The sequence below is a fragment of the Drosophila albomicans genome, chromosome 2R (assembly GCF_009650485.2).
Source record: "Drosophila albomicans strain 15112-1751.03 chromosome 2R, ASM965048v2, whole genome shotgun sequence".
Classification (NCBI taxonomy): domain Eukaryota; kingdom Metazoa; phylum Arthropoda; class Insecta; order Diptera; family Drosophilidae; genus Drosophila; species Drosophila albomicans.
Genome location: NC_047631.2, coordinates 2,360,788 through 2,384,731, shown reverse-complemented (window position 1 = coordinate 2,384,731; position 23,944 = coordinate 2,360,788). Strand labels below are relative to the sequence as shown.

Genomic DNA, 23,944 nt, shown 5'->3' with positions numbered 1-23,944 from the left:
AGCAAACAAAAAAGCCTTAGACTTCTCAAAGTTCTTTTTTATAAGCACCCAGACTGCAGCTTTGAAGTGTGCTTGTTATTCGTGTCGTCGTGACTCACGTACGCAACTCTCTTATGTTATCGTACTTTTCTTATAAGAAATGTTTAACAGAGATTTTTTCAGTAACATTTTATATATCGGTGCGTGCTGTGCTGTGTTATGCGTTCCGCTTCCTGCTGCTTGCTTGTTGTATGCTTACTGGTTGATGTGTGTTTCCCATGTTTGTGTTAATAAAAAATCCACCCGGCAAAACAAGTACATCCAAAACATGCACATGCTATAATCTAATGAGTGTCAAATTGTTAAAAATAAGTTAAAAGTCAATGAGTTGACAAATCGAATCGAGTACGCCGCCTCAAAAAGCTAAAAAGTTCAAGTTGTTTACACACCACGCCAAATGTAGATACCATACATACGTATGTACATATCCATACGAATACAAGTGCAAACACATGATATTTTATAAAGCGCATTTTTAATAATAACCATTGCTTGTGATTATTTGTGTTCAAATCAAAAGGTGCGTTTTATGCAGATGGTAGTCACAGCCTTCTAGATGGCTGCATTTTGAAAAAATGGAAACATTTGGCGGACTTTGGGTCAACGAGCAACAACAACAAATACAAAAAAACGGCAGCTAGAATACAACCGCGTGTGTGAAAGCCATAGCAATAGCAACAACGAGTATTAGCGGCAACGACACTAAACAACAGACGGTAAGTACATACATATGTACATATGTGTAAATACGAGTATGTGTGTGTGCACAGATGCATTCATGTTAGTGTAAATACCAGTAGGTGTAGTTCGTTGTCATGTGTGTATGTGTGTGATGCCTCCTACCTCCCAAGTAGTAAATTAGCACATATAATATCTGCAAATGAGTGCGTGGGCGTATACATACATACATATGTATATACATATTAATATGTACCTTCATGGGTGGAAAGGAATGTGACATTATTTCGGTCGGTAATTGTTATTGTTATTTAAATAACACGCTTGCAAATTACATAATTTTTGCTTTGTTGTTTTGTTTGTCGCAAGCACTGAAAACGAAAGTGGCGCAACTCTACAACACCTACTTCTAGTACTACTGTATTGTATGGTCTGACGTTCTTCTTCCTCTTGTCTCGTCTTTATTATTGCTGTAGTTTAAAAGCACTTCGTCCCTTTCCTTGCTTTTTTTTACTATAAAATTTTTTTTTGCCCTGTGACTTTCATGAGCTGCTTGTTTTATTTATGAATGAGATTACGAACAGTGATTAATTGGAATTTTACGTTTCGCTTTAGTTTGTGCGTAACTTTTAATCAGGCAGCTCAAGCAGATTTTCAGTGCAAGTACATACAAATGAATCTACATACATATGTACTTATGTGTGCATATCACTAAGCATACATACATACGTTACGTACACACACGAATATATACACTCAGGCACACAAGTACGCAGACGCAATTGGCTTTGTTTCGCCGTAAATTTTGTCGGCTGCTGAAAAATATTGGTGAAAATATTTTTTGCTGGCAGCTGCGCTTTTGACATCAAACACAAAATGCTGTTGTACATATATTTAAGAGTATGCTTAATTTTAAGTCGAATGTTTTGGCTGAAACATTTGAGCAAATCATTTACACGTTGAAGTTGTATACAGACATACATATATATACATATATTGTTTGTGTAAGTGTACATATATGTTTCTTATGTGTGTTGTGTATACACATGTGTATATATGTATATCAGCCACCGGCTATAGATACGTCCAGAAAGTCGCCCACTCATTTCTACCGCTCTCCCATTTTTTCACTCTATTTCTCTTTCCCTCTTAATCTCTCGCATTGAAATCGTTTATTGGCCAATCTCAGACCCGCAGTTTTTTCTTTCAGAATTTGAGCAAAGCAACCTTTTTGAATTTAAGTGTGTGTGTGCATACGCACTAGGTACGCAATATGCATAAATATACATATATGTGTATTGTTGCGAAATTTATACTAACAACCACAATTTGTCTTGTTTTTAGCTAATTTGTTGATTGTTGGTATTTTGGTGTATTAATGGATCTGCGCGCTGTCGTTTTAATGTTTAATACCCGGTACCGTCATGTAACGTAACGCTAGTTTGGATGTTGAAATTCTTGCCAACTTAGTATCAATGCAAATCCTAAAGGGTAAATGCTAAGAGGCTGCTTCGAAACCATTTTATAAACATTGATATTGCTATCCGGTAGAGCTTATTACCAAGTAAAGTAGTACATTAATAAACGGATAGAAGGCACATAGTATTTTATTGTAATGAGGATTCTGTGTAAATAAAGTGTTGCAAAGGTACTTTGCTATGGAAGGATAAAATTCTGAGACAACAATAAAAATACACAAGTAAGAAAGCTACAGTTGAGTGTGCTCGACTGTGAGATACCCGCAAAAAAAGAAAGAAAGAAAACAAAATATACCGCAAAAATATGACTAATATGCAGAGGGCAATATTTGGTATATTGATATAGTACTAGATGCAAAAGACACTATAGAGTACAAAATATACCAATGGTCGCCAAAGAAACTAGGCGTTTTTGCACATACACAAGTATTTCTTATATAACTTTATTATAGTTATTATTATTATTTATTATGCTTGTTATGTGATTTTAATCAATTTGCGGTGTCGAAAGTGGGCTAGGCAAAATTTGAAACAAACTTGATCTGCGTGCAAACAAAATAAGTCTCTGTGATTTAATTTTCATACGTCACGCTGATCACGAATATAACATACTTTATAGGCTCGAAGATGCCTCCTTCTCCCTCTTCATGGAGTCACAAAGTTATAATACCCTTCTACCCTTCTATGGGCAACGGGAATAAAAATACCAACAAATCTTCATTATAATTATTGCTATATTCTTTTTGCACACTCTGCTTGTAGTGGCCACAGCAACAATATGATTTCATTTTAGGGCTACAAGTATTTTATCTAAGAAAATTTTTAAATAAAACATTTGTTGTCGTAGCAGAGCACCACAATAGCAACAGCTGATGCGACTGTGACGGCGGCTGCAGCTGTGTCTGTTTATTTTGAATGGCCAACAAGCTAAGTAGCCTTGTAAACGCCTCCCACACAATCGTAGAACTACCACACAAAAATTTGTAAAGCGTCAGTCTCTAGATAGCCCCAACACTAACACAATTGCATAGAGTCTATGCAGTTACCTACATATGTATGTATGTATATACCTATGGTATCGTTCTGTATGTGTAAAAGCTTCTTTCGTTTACACACACGCGTTCGTAATACAACGTGACGTGAGCGACAGATGCTCAAGCGCACCGCCTACGCCAGTGTATTTTTGAAGTCGCGCTTTAAATGCGTCATATGCTCAGCTGAGCGCAGCATGCTTGCTTGCTCGACACGTTTTGTATTCTCATTTTTTTGTCGTTTTATGACATTGTAAGAGTTCGTTATCTCTCTTTCTCTCTGTCTCTCTCTCTCTAACTCTTTCTCTCTCTGCAAATTTTGAGCATTTGTCAGTTCATCTCTCTTCTGGCGTACGTTTCTATTTTTCTTTCGCCATTCCTATGTCTGTTGATTTACCGCTCAAATCAAATTTCACATTAATTGCATTTTACAACTTGCAGAAACAGCTGCAGTGAGAGAGATGTGACAACCGAAGCTTTTGACCGCGTTAACTTTGCCATTTGCAGTGTAGGTTGGAAGACTGTTTCTTTTTAACCTTGTACCAATAAAATAAAAATCTAGCCAGAGAGGCAACTAATTTTGTATGTATGTATGTATGTATAGTTGTAGTATATAACTTGCTTGTGTGTATGAGAGCGATGATATTTTCTACTTGCAGCTTTACGAATATTATACATATATTTTTGTACAATAACTGTCAAGCGCACAGAGTGTTAAATGGGTCTATAGACAGACTGACTGTTACATTTTTGGCTAAACAAAAATGCCATACATGAGGTATGGCTAGATCTCATCTATGGCTAAATGGCGCCAGTCTGGCATGCAACACGTTTTTAAATCATTTATCTCTGATCTACGCTGCAAAAATTTATCGCACATTGTCTTCTTCTGATTATGTGTGGGAATGTGCTTGGGCTCTTTTTGTGGGCGGCCTTTGACTGAGTCTGCTGCTTCATGACGAGTGGGTTCGTTACCAGCCCGATGTGCTGACTCAATTCCAATACACACATACTCACGCGCGCGTATAAAAAAGGCACTCAAGAGCTTTGCCAGCAAATACATTCATACCGTGTACATACTTATTGGTTGTGTGAATGTGCATATTTTTGTGAGTATTAGTGCAGATAAGGTGCACAGGAAAAGTGCTAAATATTTTCACACAATGATATCAATGAGCAATTGGGTGAGCTCACTTTGTTTCTTGTTCGCAAATGAGTCGCATTCTTTTAACTGTAGTTACATATAACATAAGCCACTGCCGCTGCCGCTGCCTTAACGTCTGTGCTTATCAACATTATTTCGCCTGAGTCGACTCAATTTACTTACATATGCATGTGCGTATGTACATATAGTATGTTTATGTATATACTTATTGCCGCACCTTCATGAAAGCAAAACAAAAAGCTGAAGAGAAGAGCAGCAAAGCGAATTGCATGATTCATACGCTTGGCATTTTGCTGTCAGCCTTACGCTTACGTTAACGTTTACGTTCACGTCAACGTAAGTGTCAACCTTAACGGCAACGACGCTGCTTGATTTTTATACCCGCTACCCATAGGTTAGAAGGGTATTATACCTTTGTGCCGGCAGAAGGAGGCAACTCCAATCCTATAAAGTATATACATATATTGTTGATCTCCGTTAACAGCCGACACGATATATAGTTTGCACGCAGATCAAGTTTTTTTTTTCAAATTTTTGCCACGCCCACTTCAGCCACCGCAAATTGACAAAATTCAAGAAACAAGCTTTAAAATGAGAGCTAGATGGCATATACAATAATAACTATAGTTTTTGTGAAGTTATTAAAGAAATGGGGTCTTAGCTGCTTTGGCTGACAATCTAGTATATTTTACATTTTATTGTATATTTTAAATTCAGCACTACACAAATATACCAAACCTATAATTTTGGCGTGTTTTCAGTATTTTTTGCTTTGCTCTTTTGCTTTTATTCAAAATGGGTAGCGGGTATCTCAAAGTAGAGCACACTCGACTGTAGCTTTCTTACTTGTTGCTACATATGTACGTGCTGCTGCTGGGAGAGGTTATCGTTGGTCTAGTCTTTGGTCACTGAATTTGCCGGCTGCTTCAGTTGTTCATTTTAATTGATTTTAATTTTGCGGGCAAGTTAATTTTGTTAGCTGGTCATCATTGTTTCAAATTTGTCGATCTGTTCACCACTTCCCTCGAAATATTCAAATTAGAAATGCCAAATAAGACTGTAGACGGACTTTATTTCATCTGTTGAGTATTGACTGTTGTTCACTGGTGATTCCCTTCCATCAACGAAGGCCACAGGATATTTTCATTTGACAAATACATATTCAATTTTAACAATGCAACACAGAATGCAACTCAACTCACATCTTTCTACTAGCTTCCACACATAGACCCTTACCAACGATCTGTTTTTCAACTCTATAGAGAGTTGACCTCGGGCGTTTCACTTCGTACGTTTTTTATAGGACTGTCTAACTTTCATCAAATCCATAAGTTTAATGTAAAGTCATGCGCGAGACGCCAATTGTGTTAACCTATTGAGTGTTAACCTATTGACGAATAAATTGATAACAGAAGATTGAATAATAACTTTATGATACCTGAAAATACTTTTAGATACTTGTATATTTCTGGTATATTTGTAGAATATGGTTTTATTGAAAATGGATAGCTTGTAACTCACAGTCGAGCACGCCTGACACTAGCTCTTCTACCTGTTATTCCCTACTAAGTTGGATTACTTATTAACCCATAATTGTGCAGTCTTTCAAGGATAATCTTAAAATGCAATCAGTTAGAGCACATCTTCAGAAGTTCGCATATAATTGTATTTGCGGTACTATATTTTTATATCCGCTTTTATCTTTTATAATTTTATATAAGGGTATTATAAGGTTGTAACAACACCAGCATTGGTTCTTAGTTGCTTTGGTTGACAATCTGGTATATTTTGTACGCTGCGGTAACTTTGAACGCAATAGTGTATCGGTATACCAAATATAGCCTTTCACATATTTTACTATTTTTGAATCCATTAAATCCCAATATTTTTGTATGTCCAATTACATAGAGATCTGCTTAGATATTTGAATGTAAAGCCTGTAACTTCAGGAACACAATCACCCAAAGCATCTTTAAGCGAAGAAAAAGGTCTCTTGCATTCCATTTTTTGTTGTAATTCTAAAATATTAAACGTGGCATAACCAAAATCAATTATTTAATGACCCTTGTTCTGAATCGTTTTGTGTGATATGCATGTGTTGGTGTTTGAGTTTGCATAAGTTACAACGGCACATTTCTGGAAAAGCTGGCCGAAGTTGAGAAGCAGCACTGATGTTTACAAAACCATCACATCAATTTTGCGTCATGGCAGCATTTATTTTTGTTGCCATTTTTTCATCATCATCAAATGTGTGTGTATGTATGAGGGTGGGGGCGGGTTTGTGTTCGTGTGCGAAATGTGCATGTGTGTGTTTATGTTTGGGTCTAAAATATCGGTCAAGGCTGTGCGAGCTGTAGACACACATTTAAACGACGTTTTTGATTCTGACTATTGCAACCACATCGCTGCTCTGTTTCTAAGAGCACTGTGCTACTTAATCAGCACTTTTGACGAATGCCTCTACTCTTACTTATTTGTTCGTGTTCCATTCCTGTAACACTATCAAATGCATTCGAGATGGCATCGTTATTGACTTTAAGGCATTGCTATCACCCCTTTTACGCCCCTTCTATGTTATATTGTCTTTTCTCTTATATCTCCGTTTTTTTATTATTCACTTTCTCTGTCACTCTTGTACGCTCTTCCTCTGTTGACTATTTGCATGAGAATGCGAATTCTTACTTGTAACCTGGATTAAGGTCAAGGATATTTTTGGCATAGTCTACAAACTAAGTATGTAATACTCAAGTACTTATGTACTTGCTTATTTACCTAGAAGTTGCTTACCACGTTTAGAAGTTTGCGTGTTTAGTTTTTGTTAATACACGTTACTGTCAACCAAGATCTTAGATTTAGCAAAGCACTGCCGTTATAAACCAAAGACCCTAGTTACAATAGGCATCACTAAGAGTACCGCTTTTGTATTTCGTGAAAGTAACTTTTGTACAGGAACTTATAATATTAAACAAAAATATAATCATCGGTTTCTGTAAGTGTGCGTTTGATTATGAAATATTAAACACGTAGCAATCAGCACTACCACAAGAAATTCCCAAGTAAGAAGCTAAAACATCCATAGGGTTCAACATCAATTACAACTACAACTGCTTTTAAACCAAGGAAAATAACTATAACTATAACTATAACTATTGAAAAACTCTATGGCTTTCCTATAGATATCCCAAAGAGCTGCAGACTTATATTTAATTCCCTTAAAATATGTTGCTTCTGTTATCAACAGTTGATTATGCAACCGCACATCCCAAGAGTAGCCTTGGTTATCTTTGGCTGAAATGAAGAATCTGTCCATGAATTAATCTCCGGCATTTGTCCCTTCTGCTTATCCATTTGCCACAGCAAGGTGTATCCAACCACGCGCATTTCCAGTGACAAGCCCTGTCAATAAAACTTTTACTTTAGCCTTCTGTTTTACTTGTTGATATTGGGGCTCTGGTTCTTATGGCTACTTTTTCAGTTGCAGTTTAGTTTTTCTGGCCATGTTGACGCTGCTGACAATGAGCTTTTTATACCCGCTACCCATAGGGTAGAAGGGTATTATAACTTTGTGCCGTCAGGAAATGTATGTTACAGGTAGAAGGAGGCATCCGACCCTGTAAAGTAAATATATTCTTGATCAGCATCAATAGCCGAGACGATCTAGCCATGTCCGTCTGTCCGTCTGTGAGACTATAAGAGATAGAGCTCTTTTTTCGACAGCATTTGTTAAGTTTGCACGCAGATCAAGTTTGTTTCAAATTTTTGCCACTCCCACTTCCGCCCCGGAAATAAAAAAATCGTATAACAAGCGTAACTTTAGAGCTAGATTTTTTTTAATTTTGGTATGTACTATAATAACTATAGTTACTGTGATTCCTGAAAACTTGGTTACGATCAGATAAAAATTGTGGAAGTTATTAAAGAAATACTTTTGCATGGGCAAAAACGCCTACTTACTAGGGGTTTCAGTTGCTTTGGTCGACAATATAATATAATAATAATATAATAATATACCATTATGCCATCTATGGTATATTTTGAATGTGGTACTATATCGATATATTTTGGTATATTTTTGTATTTTGGTATATTTTGGAAAAATACCGCAATATATTGCTTTTATTCAAAATGGGTAGCGGGTATATCACAGTCGAGCACACTCGACTGTAACGTTCTTACTTGTTTTCTTTGTCCCAGCAAAGAAGACGTTGATGGCTACAAAGAGTGTATAACCTACATTTTTCATATTACCCTTTTTTTCATATATTAAGTATTATAATATGACGATATATAGTACATACATGTAACACTTGTAATATATAGAGACTAATAGGAATCACTTTTGTATCTCTTTTAATTTATTTACAATACAATAAAGAAACATTGACCTTTTATATACTATATATATATTATAGTATATTTTTCTTGTATTTCTTCTGTGATTTTGAATGGAGTACATATGTAAGAATACACTTCTACGAGTATTTTAAAGTTAGTTAAAGTTAATATTTTAGTCGCTGATATTTGTTTGTTTGCTTTTCGTTGTCTCTTGCAAAATTATTTTCGGACTGACCTACATTGCTGTCGTTAATGCGGTCGTTGTTTTCCCAGCTGTCTTGGCTTATGCCTCCCCTATTGGTGGTAGTAGAACATCATATAATTTTTGATCACAACGTCAATGACTTGCTAGCGAGAGCAGCTGGAAGAGAGACTTCCTATAATATACACCCTGTAACCACTGAGAGAGCCAAATGGAAATAAATTAAATAAATGTTTGACAACAGAAAATTTAAGCATAATAAATGCTATATATGTATGTATATATTTATATATGTGAGAACATTGTTAAACTGCGCACGTTGAAAGAAACAAGATAATCTGTTCTCATTCATTAGTAATAGACAAATTATTATATTTTGGGTAACTTTTCTCTATGAATCAAAAATTGAACAGTATGTGGATATGTATGTGTACATATAGTGTATTCAAATCAGTTATCTCTCTGGTTCTATAATTTCCTATAATTCTTAAGTTTCATCAAAATTGTTATGTGAGCTTAATGTACACATACATTGCACATGTCTATATGCAAGTTTACAGTTTTATTATATATACATATACATTGAATAGTGATGTCATACTGATGTCAAATTGTTATGACTCAATTTGATATTGGTTACAAGACTTTGTACAGTTAAATAAAGTAATAAAACTGAAACAAAATTATCAAAAACTTAAAATAAAAAATCCCCAATGGGGAATGTTTAATGAACAAATTGGATCAAATTAAAAAAAAAAAAAACATTATTAACTCGACGAGGATGGGATTCGAACCCACGCGTGCAGAGCACATTGGATTAGCAGTCCAACGCCTTAACCTCTCGGCCACCTCGTCTTCTTATTTTATCAGCTCGCAGAGCCAAACTTTATTCGAGTTCAGCAGTAAAAGTAAATTCAAATATTTGAAAGATTATTGCTTATCAATTAAATATTGCATTGAAGTGCTCAGATAATAAAAAGTTCTGAATATGTGATTTTTTATTGGCATTGTCAGTTATTTCCTGACGTGTTCCATCTATGTTTGATTTACTAACTGTTAAAATGAAAACCCTTCAAGCAAAAGAATTAATAAAAGTTGACTTATGGAAAAATAAAAACGTGGCTCTAAAATTATTCTTTCAAAATAAATAATAACAAATAAATAATAAATAATCTTAAAATGAAAAGAAATTTTAGCAGCTTCCCTGAACCTCATGGAAAGCTCTCAGCTATCGACTTTCTGTGTTTTCATTATATTTGTTATTTGTTTTAAAAAGGCACTTTGGCGTAAAAACAAAAACTAAACTAAATGGCAACAACATTTGCTCAACTGCTGGCTCCTTAGCGAAATTTTTCCGCTCGCTCTTCAATCCGCACACACAATCCAGACCCTTTCATTTTGCCGGGCATGCCAACATAGGTAGCTCGTTAGCACTGCGTAGAATAAGCAGAACCAAAAGCGCAAAACAACTTAAAAACATTTTAATTACATGCGTCTCAGTTGCAACACGCTTCACCATGCCACGTGTTTCCCTCTCTCGCCACTTGTGAGGCTGTGCTCTTTAATTGAATGTGCTTACGAGTAACTCAGCTAAAATACGCAATTAAATGAAATGAGTAGCCTACGTGGCAATGTATGTATGTATATGCAAGTGCGGCACGTAAACGATGTCAACCTTCCTCAACAAATGAACACACACAGCTGATAGACAGTTGGTCATCTACGCCAAATGTTGAAATAAATTCACAACGCAGCGTGCAGCGGGAAATCTAAACTAGAAGCATTGAAATGTTGACTATTGAAATGCTTTCAGCTCTCATTTTATCGATCTAATCGACCGCCAGAATAACTCGGGCATGGGACCGAGAATTATCAGGCTACTTATAAGTATTTAAATTACATTAATGTCTTGCACTCAAAGTTTTTTAATTAAATATATGCTTGGGAAAAAATGTATTCTGTGAGATTAAATTCTTTCTTCAGTGGAAATGGTCAGAAAATTTAATGACAACATTAATTGAAATAAATGAAATAAAAAAAAAACGAACTTTACGACAACTTCCTTTTATAAAAATGCAAAAAACAATGTTTTGTGTGTTTTTTTTTAACACAAACAAAAAAAATACGTTTCACTATAAAATAATTATTTGGATCAAAAATTAAAGATTATTTTTTACATTATTTTATACTTTTATGACTCGTCAGTGAAAAGTCAATTATTAAGTCACTTTTATTAAAATCCTATATTCGCAATGACCTCTATGACGTACTCGCAATAAGCATTACTTCCTCGTATATCTGTCGCTTGATTAGCTTACAGTTGGACGATGAGCTAACATAAGTTAGACGATGCATAAATGTTGCTGTCAAATTTGTTGCCGCAAGCAATTTGCGCCAAGTGGGGCGTATGGCTTTTAGCATGTGTTACAATAATAAGACTTTGGCTACTCGTTCGCGTCCAACAACCTACAACGTGAGACAATGACAACCGTAAATTATGCCAACATGAAGCGCTCTGAAGAAACTGGCGACAGCCTCCCTGCGGCTCTTCCAACGCCCACTTCGTTGGGACGGACATTCGCCGCAAAAATTCAAAAAAAATTTACTAAAATGTACCAAACAAATTTTCAATTGTTCGGACTGAATTTTGCCATTATTGATTAAATATTATCGTTTACTATGTAGTTTCAAAGTCGAGCATTTGGGACGGTTGTTTCATTTTTTTTACCTGCTGCCCATTGGGTAGAAGGGTATTAATGTATATAACAGGCAGAAGGACTCACCTCCGACCCCATAAATATATTCTTGATCAGCAATTCGATAAAAATCAAAACAATCGTTATTTTAAAGCTAGACCGGCGATAAAGATTTCTGTTGCAATCAATACAAATTAAAGAAGTTATTTAAGAAATACTTTTGTGTGGCAAAAAACGTCTTTTACAATAGGATCTTAATTGCTTTAAACGATAATCTGGTATATTTTGTACTTTATGGTAAATGTAAAATGTAGTACTTTATCGATAAACCAAATATAGCTTTTGATATATATTTGTAATTTTCGGTATATTTTTGTTATATAATATGTGTGGAATACGGTTTCTTTTAAATGGGCAGGCGGGGTATATCAGAGTCGAGCACACTCGACTGTAGCTTTCTCACTTGTTCTTATTATTACTATAGTCATTCTCATTCTTATTATTACTATAGTCTTTGTTGTTAAATCCTTGCTTAGTTTATAATTAAGGAAATAAAGTAAGAGGTTACAAGTATTTCGTAAGTTTTGTGGTCTACGTATCAGAACTTAAGGAGGCTAATATGACAATAAGAAGGTAAATTAGTGGCATTTGAAATCAAAATGAAGTATTTATTATATTCATATTTATTATGTAATAGTAGAAAATGTAGTAGTAGAATGTGGAAATCCATTAAACATATTTCATATTTTTCAATAAATAAAAGCTATTAATGCATTTATTATACTATTATACATATTTTAAATACAACTAATAACTCTATCTTTCGCTTTTTGCGTAAAGTCAATTAGGCGAGGAGAGTAAAGGAGAGTGTTCATAGACAGACTTCCACACAAATATTCTACACTATATTTTAATCTCGCTGGCCGTCATTCACATAGTTAACGCATTGAAATGAAATGAAACGCTACATAAAAGAATAAAGGTTAGGGGCACACATGGTGGATAGGTGTGTGACATGTGCCATGGAAATAGTTAAATAGTTACACATATATAAAAGGACGTATGGTATGCTTGGCATCAAGCGGCTTGAAAAATGTTTTTAAATTCAAGTAAAGTCAGATATTAAATGAGCATTCGTTGGTCACTTGTAAAGCTATGGTTATATTAATTTTTTGGGGAAAAAGATCAATATGAAACTTTTGATGCACACAGTCTGTTGTATTGAACCAACAACTAAAGTGGGAGTCGACACCGAAAATGACATTTCCGGTAAGCGTAGGCGCAGAGCTTCAGCAATGCCGCATTTATTCTGGGGCATATGTAGACATGAGCCCCACACGAGCTACTCGCTATGCCCGTTGAATGGTTACCCCCTTATATGCTTGTGATATTCATTGTTGTTGGCAACGCTTTTGTTAGACAATTTGTGAGCTTTCATTGCGATTTTGCCAATGCTTAAGTAAAAATGGACTAGGTCTTAAGTAGGTTGGTCCGTGGGTCATTTGGAGACACTTCATGCATGTACTTTCGCTCTTTTTGACACTTTCTCTGTCCCCCTTTTCATATTTGTGAGTGTGCATGTGTGAATTCTCGCGGAAATTATAGAAGTTTACTTTATAACGTTAAGGTTGACTTGGTGCCCTGGCCCCAATTATGAGTACTGGTTCATAGTATACAAAACGAGAACATTCAGGCAATCGATTCCGTGCTCCAATTCTCGACTGCTTCCTGGCTGGCTCGGCGTTTTCAATCGGAAATGGGCGACAACTAGTAGGCAAAAGTCAGCGTTGACTGGTTGGCGCTTGATAAATTTTCATAGTGGGATTCATTGCAACTTCCCTGGCAAATACTCACATTAACGGTAGTGTTTGAGCAATCATTGAAATGGATATGGTTCCTTCGTCTTCATTATCACCATCATCACCATGCAAAGATAAGCTATGCAATACAAAGGCATGAATCTATTTTGGTCACAGCTTGAGATAATATTATAGTAATCTTAGACAAAGTGACCAATGCAGATTGCATTTAATGATCAGATTTCAACCATAATTATACCCGCTATCCATAGGGTAAAACGGTATTATACCTTTGTCCCAGCAGGAAATGTATGTACGAGGTAGGAGGAAACATTTCCGACTCCATAAAGTATATACTATATGTATATTCTTGATCAGCCGAGACAATATAGATAGAGCTATAACAGCACTTGTAATGCTTGCATGCAATACAGATAATAAACGCTATCGTATTTATGATTCCTGAGAATTTAATTGCGATCGGATAAAAATTGTTGAAGTTATTTAAGCTGATTTCGCTGACAATCTGGAATACTTTGACTTCTATGGTCTATTTCATCGATATATTTATTATGGCATTCTGTATAGTTTAACCCGTTAGTACTTATGTATGTACAATAGACACACTTAATTGCGTAAATTTTATTGTATATGATATGCTGATGTTATTATGCTCTAAAGAATCCTTTCCCTCTAAGGCTGTTCATACAGTGTGTATACATACAGTGGCGTGCAAGACTGAGTACATGTTTGCAACTACTGACTTTAGGTTTGCATAAAAAAGTTATTAGTGAAGTAAATGAGCTCAAATTTTTTGTGTTTATTCTTTGAATATTTATTAACAAAATCTTATACAAAATATACCAAAAAATACTAATTGGTTTATTTAAGAAATAAGAAACAAAAAAACTCGCATGTACTCAGTTATGCTCATTTTGAAGACTTTTCAACAAACGTTTTTTTTTTAATACTTGGTTCAAAGACCGATATTTTTAATTGTAATATTTATTCATTCTGGTATATTTTCTACCAAATTTGGTATTATTTATTTTAGAATAGCTCTCCATTCTTGCTGGACTCGGCGCTGCATCTCGCGCTAGCTTGCTGGTACTGATTCGTAGTGTCCCAATCATCTTTTCACTATCGACCCCAAATTTTCGATCGGATATCGAGAAAGTCTTCCTTTTGCATAGTAGTATGGAACAGCTGCAGGCCATGACATTTCCACCTCAGTGTTTCGCAGTTCCTTGTACGTGGCCTATCTTCAACGACTCATCAGGCTTGAGATAAAACTTAAGAACTGGACGACTGGAAAATAGTTATATGGTCTGATGAAACGAAATTGAATCGATTCCAGTCGGATTGTAAACAATATTGTTGGAAGAAGCCTCATTTACTTCACTAATAACTTTTTTATGCAAACCCAAAGTCAGTAGTTGCAAACATGTACTCAGTCTTGCACGCCACTGTATATAGATTGTGTGCCTGCACATTCAGAGCCCACCTACATAAATTCGTAGTACAAAATGGTATCGATTATAGACACCCCAAAATTGTATGTACATACATATGTGTAAGAGAATTCACTACAGATATAGTGTTATGGCACGCGTCCCTCTCCAAGTCGCACGTGTGCTGATCGCACGACAAATTGAAGAGAGTGGCATCCAATACGAAAGAGAGAGAGGGAGAGTCGCTCTCTACACAGAAAAACATATGCGGACGCGAGAGCCAAGAACGCAGCGATCTTTCTGCTGAGAGAAATATTGGGGTTTATTTTTAGGATAACAATGCGACAAGAGCATTGGAGAGCAGGAGCAATTCCGGCGTATTCAGTATTTAGGGAAAATCGAGGAAATTTTTAAAAGTTGCAACCAGTGACCGCATAGAGCTACGCGAACAAGGCGGCAAACGGCAAAACAAAATTGCGCGAAATATTTCCACATATATATATATATATATATATAGGCATATATATAGATATATGCATGTATATATAACTCAGAGCAACACCAAGAATATTGCCCATACCACATCTATATATGTATATACTTATGCATCGAGACAATGAAAAATTCGCATGTACATAAGCTCGAATTTACTTATTTGTACATGAAGCAATATTAAAGTTACGAATTCTTAGTATGACAAAAAGTGAAATGTGAAAATTGATGTTGTGGCCTTTGTATTTGTGTATGTGATCAGTGGGCATGAGTGAGCAAGTTGGTCGTGAAAATAGCATGGACCTTCTTACTTCAACGAAAAATAAATAAAAATCAAATCAACGTTAGAAGACATCAGATACAAATACAAATCCGAGGTAAATACTACATGGTCTTATATGCATGCTTGTATATAACTATTTAGACAAATGCATACACAAATACTACATACATACGTACATACATACATATACTGTATGGTATACTTATCATGCCAGGGGACAGGAAATGTATGAGTAGATACTCGAGTGTGCGTTATCCCGAGAAATTTCCTCCGATAGAATCTCTTGCGCTTCTAGTTGTGTGTCTAGAGACAGCCGAAGTTGCTTCCTCATTCGTGTGCTATTTAGTCGAGTATGTTTTTGTCGCTCGCTGGCGCTTTTACTTTTTCTTTCTGTTCGTACTCGCATCTTTTGCTCGAATAAAAATTCCTCTTGCGTGTTAGCTAAAAGTTATTTTTAAAAATTTCTTTTAATTTTTTCTCATTTACGAGATACGAGATTTTGAATAGATACGATGTGGATGTCGATGCCGTTCTATATAAATGTATTCTATCTTTTATTCCATCTACAAATTATTGCAATTTTCTCCACTAAACTATTCAGTGAAGGGCAAAAATCTAAGAAAAATCACTTTATGCATGCCTATTCATATTTATATTACCTTGTTATAAAAATAATGTACATAAAACGAAATTCTTCAGAAAGATGTTCCTCTTCATTGCAATCTGAAGAATTTATCAGTTCTATGAATAATTTACAATTAGTATTTTGTAATTTCATCGCTTCTAATCGTTTTATTAGCTTATCAATAAACTGACTATCTAACGGTGTTTTCACAAATCTTAGGGTATTCACTTTAATGGGATATTTCATTATTCTTCTTTGACGGTTCAGCTCGTAATCTCTTCTTCATCTAAATTATTTTCCAAATGCAATAAAGCTATATATATATATATATATATATACTTGGTTAAAGACTGTCAAGTGCAAAATTTGTACAAAAAGGCTGCTCGAACAACGAAATTTGCATCAAGACTAAGAACCACAATATTAACAATAATAAAATAGCTGGCAATGGCAGCAATATCACAACCAGAGCGCCGTGACAATGACAGCCAAAGCAATGTGAGGAAAACAAAATATTAATGCTAATTTAAGCATACTTTAGAATATTTACACTCTATACATTTGAAGTGATCAGGAATCTGAAAACTCTTTTAAGCTGCGTTATCCTTCAGTCATCATAATGTTTGTGATGCTTTCGATAGTGATGGGAAGATATTTTAGTGGTCTTGTAATTCTTTCCATTCCGACTTAAACAGTTCAATGCTAAGCAAATAAGTAAACAATTAATATGATACATTTATATTGCAAATTAGATTTTGAATCGATACATGGAATTTCAAATAGGCTCAAATGTAATAGGCGCACCTTTCTATCCTATAAATATAAACTAATAACTATTCAATCAACTTTACAGTTAAAGCTTTTCACTAATGTTTAACCTTAATTGGTAGCTTGTTTAATGCATTTCACAAAGTTTTTACGGTGTATAGAACACAAAAAACCATCAACATCAATACAGTGAACGAAAAATGAAAACTTTTCTAGTTGTTTTTGTACCGGCCTAAACAGCGGAGCGTAAAATTCTTGTTTTCCTCTCCACACAAGCACACTCACTCACACAAGTAAAACACTCGAATGCTGGCATTTTCTCTTGCTGTTATTGTTATATTCAGGGCTAGAAAAAGTTTTTCAGCATATGGCGGTCGCTCATTACAATTCAGCTGTCTGCGAGCTTGAGTGAGTGTGAATGTGTGTTTTTGTGTGCCAATTTTAGTGTAAGCAAAGGAAATGTTGACATGTCTTATTCGTTTTACTTCCTCGCTTATATTATATCATTTTCAACTGGTGAGAAGAAACACTTTTTTGTACAAATACAAATTTATGATCATTCGGTTTGTTTTATGTTCAGTGAGTGTTGCAGGACAGGACATTTTGACGTGATTCATAAAATCGACAGTTCTTTTTATTATTATCAGCTTTAGACGTCAAAGTAATTTGTCTGTATGAATATTAATTTATGTTTACTTTAACGGTTACAAGTTATACATATATGAATATGAAATTTTCACAAAATAAAAGTTAATGGTTAATTATTTATTAATTGATTAATGAAAAAAACATTAATGTGTTATAAGCTATGTAAACATCAAAATATAAACAAGTAAGAAATGTAAAATCATTGTTCACTCTGTTTCGTAGAGGAATTTGGCATTTTAATACCCTTCTACTCTATGGGCCGTGTTTATACAAAAAATTAAGATTCATTGAGAGAGATTCATATGAGCTATGTGAAAATATCGATCACAAACTAAAAATATCGTACATCAATTTTAGGTATATTTTTTAGTCACGCGATATTTTGTCGAGATAAAACCAAACGGAGCTCACCATATAAAAAATATATACAAACTGCACCACTCATTTTTAAAAATCATTCTGCATTAATTTTTGTTTGTTTACATTCTGTTTTGCATCAGAGTGGCAACACAAAGAAATTTACCGTTGTCCATTTTTTTCCATTCGTGGCTGTGGAAACGTCAAAACGGGACTTGATCAAGTGTGAACAAACTGAGTGCCTGTTGAAAAGGGGTCATAATATTCTGCAGTTTAACTATCGAACATAATATTTTGATATTTCCAGAAATAGATCCTCGGTGCAAAAAATGTAGACAGAAGTGTTTTCTTTCAGGAAGTGGCTTCAAATTGAGTAATTATTTAGTTTATTACTACTTTCTGATGTATGGTAAAATTAGTTGAATAGAAAATTGTTGTACTTAATTTCATCTTTAACAAATAAAAAACAGAAGAGATTTTTGGTCATGTAACGTCATCGGATTATGACTAGAATCGGCTCGATAGATTTGCATCATCTATTTTTATTTTTAAAGGAAAAAATATATATTTACAGATTCCAAAATATAATTAAGAATTGACACTTTTCGAAGAAAATGTTGACAAATTAGTGATGTTTGAACTAAGAAAAGTTAATTTGGAGTTGAAAAAATTTGATAGAAATAAAAAAGATTTTTCCGAAAATGTAGCCAAATTACGCTTTTTGACCACTGTGCAGTCGAGCGAAGCTTCGGCATTAACCCAAAACTAAAACGTAAACGACAGCTATGCAAATAGGAATTCTAAACTGACGGAAAAGCAAATGCCGATTTTCAGCAAACTTGGTCATAGACCATAAGAAGATGTTTCGAGGGATAGAAACGCACAGCTCTTGCTTATCGTCCGTCCAACTCTTGCCTGTGCCCTGCTACTTGGCACATAGTTACGCTATCTGTTCAATGACATGTGCTAAGTTTTGTGTGCCAAAAAATACATATACAAAAAACAAACAACAAATAAGAAATCTGGACCCTACTTATTGCTACAGATTCTTAAAAATATATCCGTACACAATTGAATTTCTCAAACTTAAAACGAAAGCATAAAGTTCAATGCACTGTAAAAACTGTTGGTTGCACAGCACAACCGCAAAATGAACTCCAAAATCCCGAGGCGTCTCCGAAAACGAACGCTAATTCAATTGCGTGCCGAGATTAATTTATTTATTCTTGTTAAGCACGTGTTCCCTATCCCTTTTTTATTTTGTAATACATGCGGTAGCATCTCAACAAAATCCCCTGCACAATGTTCTTAGTAGGGGTCCACTATTACTCTCTTTTTTCTGGTAAAGCAATGCACATAGCTTCAAGCGCAATCTTTAAGTGTTAGCATGTCCTTTGGCATTCGGTTCTCCTCTTGCATTTACTCCTATAAACAAAGGTTTCGATTATGGAATAGTATGAATCTGTCAGATATGTAGGCATATATTTTCAAACTATCTTTTTTATACTGGGTATTCTTAATGGATCCGGCTATAAAGACAACAAGTAAGAAAGCTACAGTCGAGTGTGCTCGACTGTGAGATACCCGCTACCCATTTTGAATAAAAGCAATATATTGCGGTATTATTCTCGAAAAATACCAAAAAGACTACAAAAATACTAAAATTGTACCAAACGGTATATTTGATATATCGATATAGTACTACATTTAAAATATACCATAGACATAGGCACAAAATGTCGGCCAAAGCAACTAAGACCCCTAGTAAGTAGGCGTTTTTGCCCATACAAAAGTATTTCTTTAATAACTTCGACTATTTTTATCCGATCGCAAGTAAGTAGGCGTTTTTGCCCATACAAAAGTATTTCTTTAATAACTTCGACTATTTTTATCCGATCGCAACCAAATTTTCAGGAATAACAACTACCATAGTTATTATTGCATATACCAATTTGTGACTCTAGCTTTAAAATTACGCATGTTATTCGATTTTTTGATTTTGGAGGCGGAAGTGGGCGAGGCCAAAATTTTAAAGAAACTTGATCTGCGTGCAAACATAACAAATGCTGTCTAAAGAATTATAGCTGTATCTCTTATAGATTCTGAGATCTAGGTGTTCATACGGACGGACGAACAGACAGACAGACGGACATGGCTAGATCGTCTCGGCTGTTGACGCTGATCAAGAATATATATACATTATGGGATCGGAGATGCCTCCTTCTACCTGTCACATACATTTTTTGCCGGCACAAAGTTATAATATCCTTCTACCTTATGGGTAGTGGATAAAAAAATGAGAGGGGGTATGATAGATGTGGTCTCTTCAAGCTACTAAATTTAGTTAGTGTGTCCACTTTCAGTATACTTTTTAAAACTGATAATATTACTGATAAATAATATCTGTAAATTTGGTAGGGGTCAAATAAATGTCTTCGAATTTTGTATCCCAGTTCAAAAATTCTAGATTATGGTTATAGACACTCGACAGTAATGCTAACTTTTCAAGTATTGATACTATCAGGTTCTTAAGCTTTTACTTGCGATCATTAAAACAAGCAGTGTTTTTGTATTATACAATTATGAACATTATTAATTATGAAGTAAGTTGCGGGTATCTTACAGTCGACTACTCTAGATTTCTTACTTGCTTAAACTATTTGTTGTGGTTAAATTTTAAATTAGCACCTAATCAAATTTTTCGCTTTTCAGTTGTTTTGTTACCTAAGCAGTTGCACTCACAGCTCAGATTCATACCAAAAAAAGATATGGGGTTAGGCATAGGGCACTGACGCTATTAAAACTACCTCTTAGGTAATTCTAAAGTGCTTTTGCCATCCATGTTTCTCGTAGCATTGCTCAACTTAGAGAATTGGTCGTATGAAATATATACAAACTAACAAACTAAAATAATTAGACAACCAAGGTCCAAAGCGAAATAACTTATTTGTATTTCCTATGTGACTCCAAAAACTTTCCAAAACTTATGAAGGAAGTTACAACAAAAAAATGTATTGAATAAAAATAAGTGTATGTATGCTTTTAAGAAATACTAATACCATATTTGTGGACATACCATTTGTTCACACCAAATACAAAATGACTAGTCAATTGTAATGTATATGAAGAGATTTATCTAGTTGATTTGTTTACCTTCATTGTATTCTTTTATGTTGATTGGGTATGATTAAGAACTAGTAATTTAGCGCGACCTAAAAACAACAGTGGAAATGTTATCCTTTGCTCTGTGTCTTACCTGACGCTCGTTTTGAATAATTAATTGATTTATGTATTATTTGAGCTGTCGTTGGATTACATACGAGTATAAGCCTTTGAGTAAAGTATTTTCTAACGAAATCATCCTTTATAGTTTCAGTGATTTGCCTCACCAAGACATACAGTCTTAGACACATCCAGAACTATGGTGATAAGCAAACCCGAAACAACGCCTAATGGGGCGGGAGCTGGTGCAGCCGGAGCTACTGGTCTGGATGCTGCTTCAAATAGTATGGCGCATCGGTCGGGCATACCACAGGATCAAATTGACAATATTATGAGTGGCATTGCTAACACGGGTGATGTCAAAATGAATAATCATCGAAAGAAGCTTCGGCAAAGGTGAGTATTCTAGACCCCTCTTAAAATACAATAACATCGAATTTACTGATATAAATAAAATATTCTGTTTTTCCTCATTACAGATTTGATATTATTAAGAAACTAGGTCAAGGCACTTATGGCAAGGTACAACTTGGTATTAACAAAGAGACGGGCCAAGAGGTAGCAATCAAAACTATAAAGAAATGCAAAATAGAGGCCGAGGCGGATTTGGTGCGAATAAGGCGAGAAGTGCAAATTATGAGCTCAGTACAACATCCCAACATTATACACATATACGAAGGTAGTACTCCGCATTTCTGCAATTCTGTGAAGTATATAATGCCAATAAAACTTATAATTTGCAATAGTATTCGAGAATCGCGAGAAAATGGTGTTAGTCATGGAGTTTGCCGCTGGCGGTGAGCTCTACGACTACCTATCTGAACGTAAAGTGCTTACTGAGGAGGAGGCGCGCCGCATCTTTCGCCAGGTGGCAACCGCTGTCTACTACTGTCACAAGCACAAAATTTGCCATCGTGATTTGAAGTTAGAAAACATTTTACTTGATGAACAAGGCAATGCAAAGGTATGCTAACTAATAGAAAGACTCCTAAACTGAAGTTGAATATTAGTTTAATTCTTTTGTATTATTTTTTGTCAGTTTGTAAATCCGTAGTCAGTTAATATAATATAATAATAAGAAAAATCAGACCGTAGAGCACAGTCAACAATCGATAAAACAAATAGTTTGTTATTAGTGTCAAAGAACCTTTAGAGTTTATTCACTTTATGTAAAAGAAAAACAAGTAAGGCAACTAAACTCGAATGGGTTACCTGCTACAATCTTGAAAATTAACTATATAGCGGGAAAATGTCTTGACAAAAAGTAATTGACAAAAAGTATTGAAAATATTCTTTACAGTATGAAATAACCGGAGTAATTGCAATGGACATTTTTCTCTTAAATAACTTTTAAGTTTTCTATCCAATCAAAATCAGAAATAATTCATAAATTCAATTATGTTGTACAAGAGACTCTAGCTTTAAAATTACAAGCGTCATTCTTTTTCTTTTGATTTGCAGTGACCAAAGAGAATTTTACCAAATTTGGTAGTTTTAGCTGTCAAAGTTTCGGAGTGTCTTAAATTGTAGGCAGAAGGAGGAATCACATACTCTTTAAATTTTATACTGAATTACTTCTTGACTGACTTTCATACTATTTCCTAAATTTATAAGACAGGTTGGGGAAGGTAGCTCTGAGCAACAAAGCATGCACATTTAATGTTTATAAACAAAAGGTTTCCAAGTCATCAATGTTTATTGAAAAATACAACTTAATAGTTTGTGCAAGAGTTGTTATATGCAACATTATATGAACAAGAATTAATTATCTTTCATTATTTCACACAGATTGCCGACTTTGGATTGTCAAATGTATTTGACGACCAACGTCTACTTGGCACCTTCTGTGGCTCACCGCTTTACGCTTCACCCGAAATTGTAGAAGGAACTCCCTACCAAGGACCCGAAGTCGATTGCTGGTCGCTTGGTGTGCTGCTATATACTCTAGTCTACGGTTCCATGCCCTTTGACGGGTCCAACTTTAAGCGACTTGTGAAGCAAATCAGTCAGGGTGACTACTATGAGCCGCGCAAGCCGTCTCGCGCTTCCACACTTATACGGGAGATGTTGACTGTTTGTCCACGCAAAAGAGCCACTATTGAGCAGATATGTTCGCATTGGTGGGTCAATGAGAACGATAATGTTTTCTGTCTAGATTTGGCCGAAGATTTGGCAAATCAAACGCCAGTGCGCCTCGACGTGTTGCTGTCATTGACGCCCACTGCAGTCACAGCTGATCAGCTGATTGTGCCATCAGCAGACGGAGCAGCGGCGGCAGCTCCAGCCGCAAATGCGGCAGCAAGCGAAAGAATTCAGCGTTCGCATTCTGTGGGTTCCATTCGTGATATTGGGGCACCCAGCACAGAAGCAGAGCGTCGCATTCTGGATATGGTTGCTGGTGAGTTAAGACGACATCCAATATGGATAATGCCAGTACTCATATCATGCTTGCAAAGATTATATGGAGACCCCCCCAGATCTTTCGCGTACAATTTGTATTTGTATATTTGTAAAGTGCTGTGGACTAACTTGGCATATTCAACAATGTGTCCTGAACAATCCAAACTCCAAACCGAAACACCAATCTCAACTCCAAATCGAACCCCTACCCTGCAGTCCACCCACTTATAACTAGTGCTCATATGTTATCCGTGTCCGATTTACTTTACTTACCT

General features: G+C 35.3%; 1 protein-coding gene and 1 non-coding gene across 10 annotated transcripts in view; one reads left to right on the top strand and one right to left on the bottom strand.

The window, feature by feature from the left end:
• Nucleotides 1-166: 166 nt before the first annotated feature.
• LOC117576508 (serine/threonine-protein kinase par-1) overlaps nt 167-23,944 on the top strand; it is a 39,020-nt gene continuing 15,242 nt past the window's right edge. For 5 of the 9 annotated variants that reach the window (XM_034261311.2, XM_034261310.2, XM_034261312.2 and 2 more), the window contains exons 1-5: nt 186-755; nt 21,418-21,665; nt 21,749-21,948; nt 22,016-22,233; nt 23,058-23,667. In XM_034261311.2, coding sequence (XP_034117202.1) covers nt 21,469-21,665; nt 21,749-21,948; nt 22,016-22,233; nt 23,058-23,667 — 1,225 coding nt within the window. In that variant the 5' untranslated portion in view covers nt 186-755; nt 21,418-21,468. Of the gene's footprint in view, nt 756-15,328; nt 15,744-21,417; nt 21,666-21,748; nt 21,949-22,015; nt 22,234-23,057; nt 23,668-23,944 lie in introns of those variants that run through there. The other 4 variants (XM_052008012.1, XM_034261307.2, XM_034261315.2 and 1 more) reach the window with 4 other exon arrangements.
• On the bottom strand, nt 9,702-9,783 carry Trnas-gcu (transfer RNA serine (anticodon GCU)). The gene has a single exon. It is a non-coding gene; the product is annotated as a tRNA-Ser (tRNA).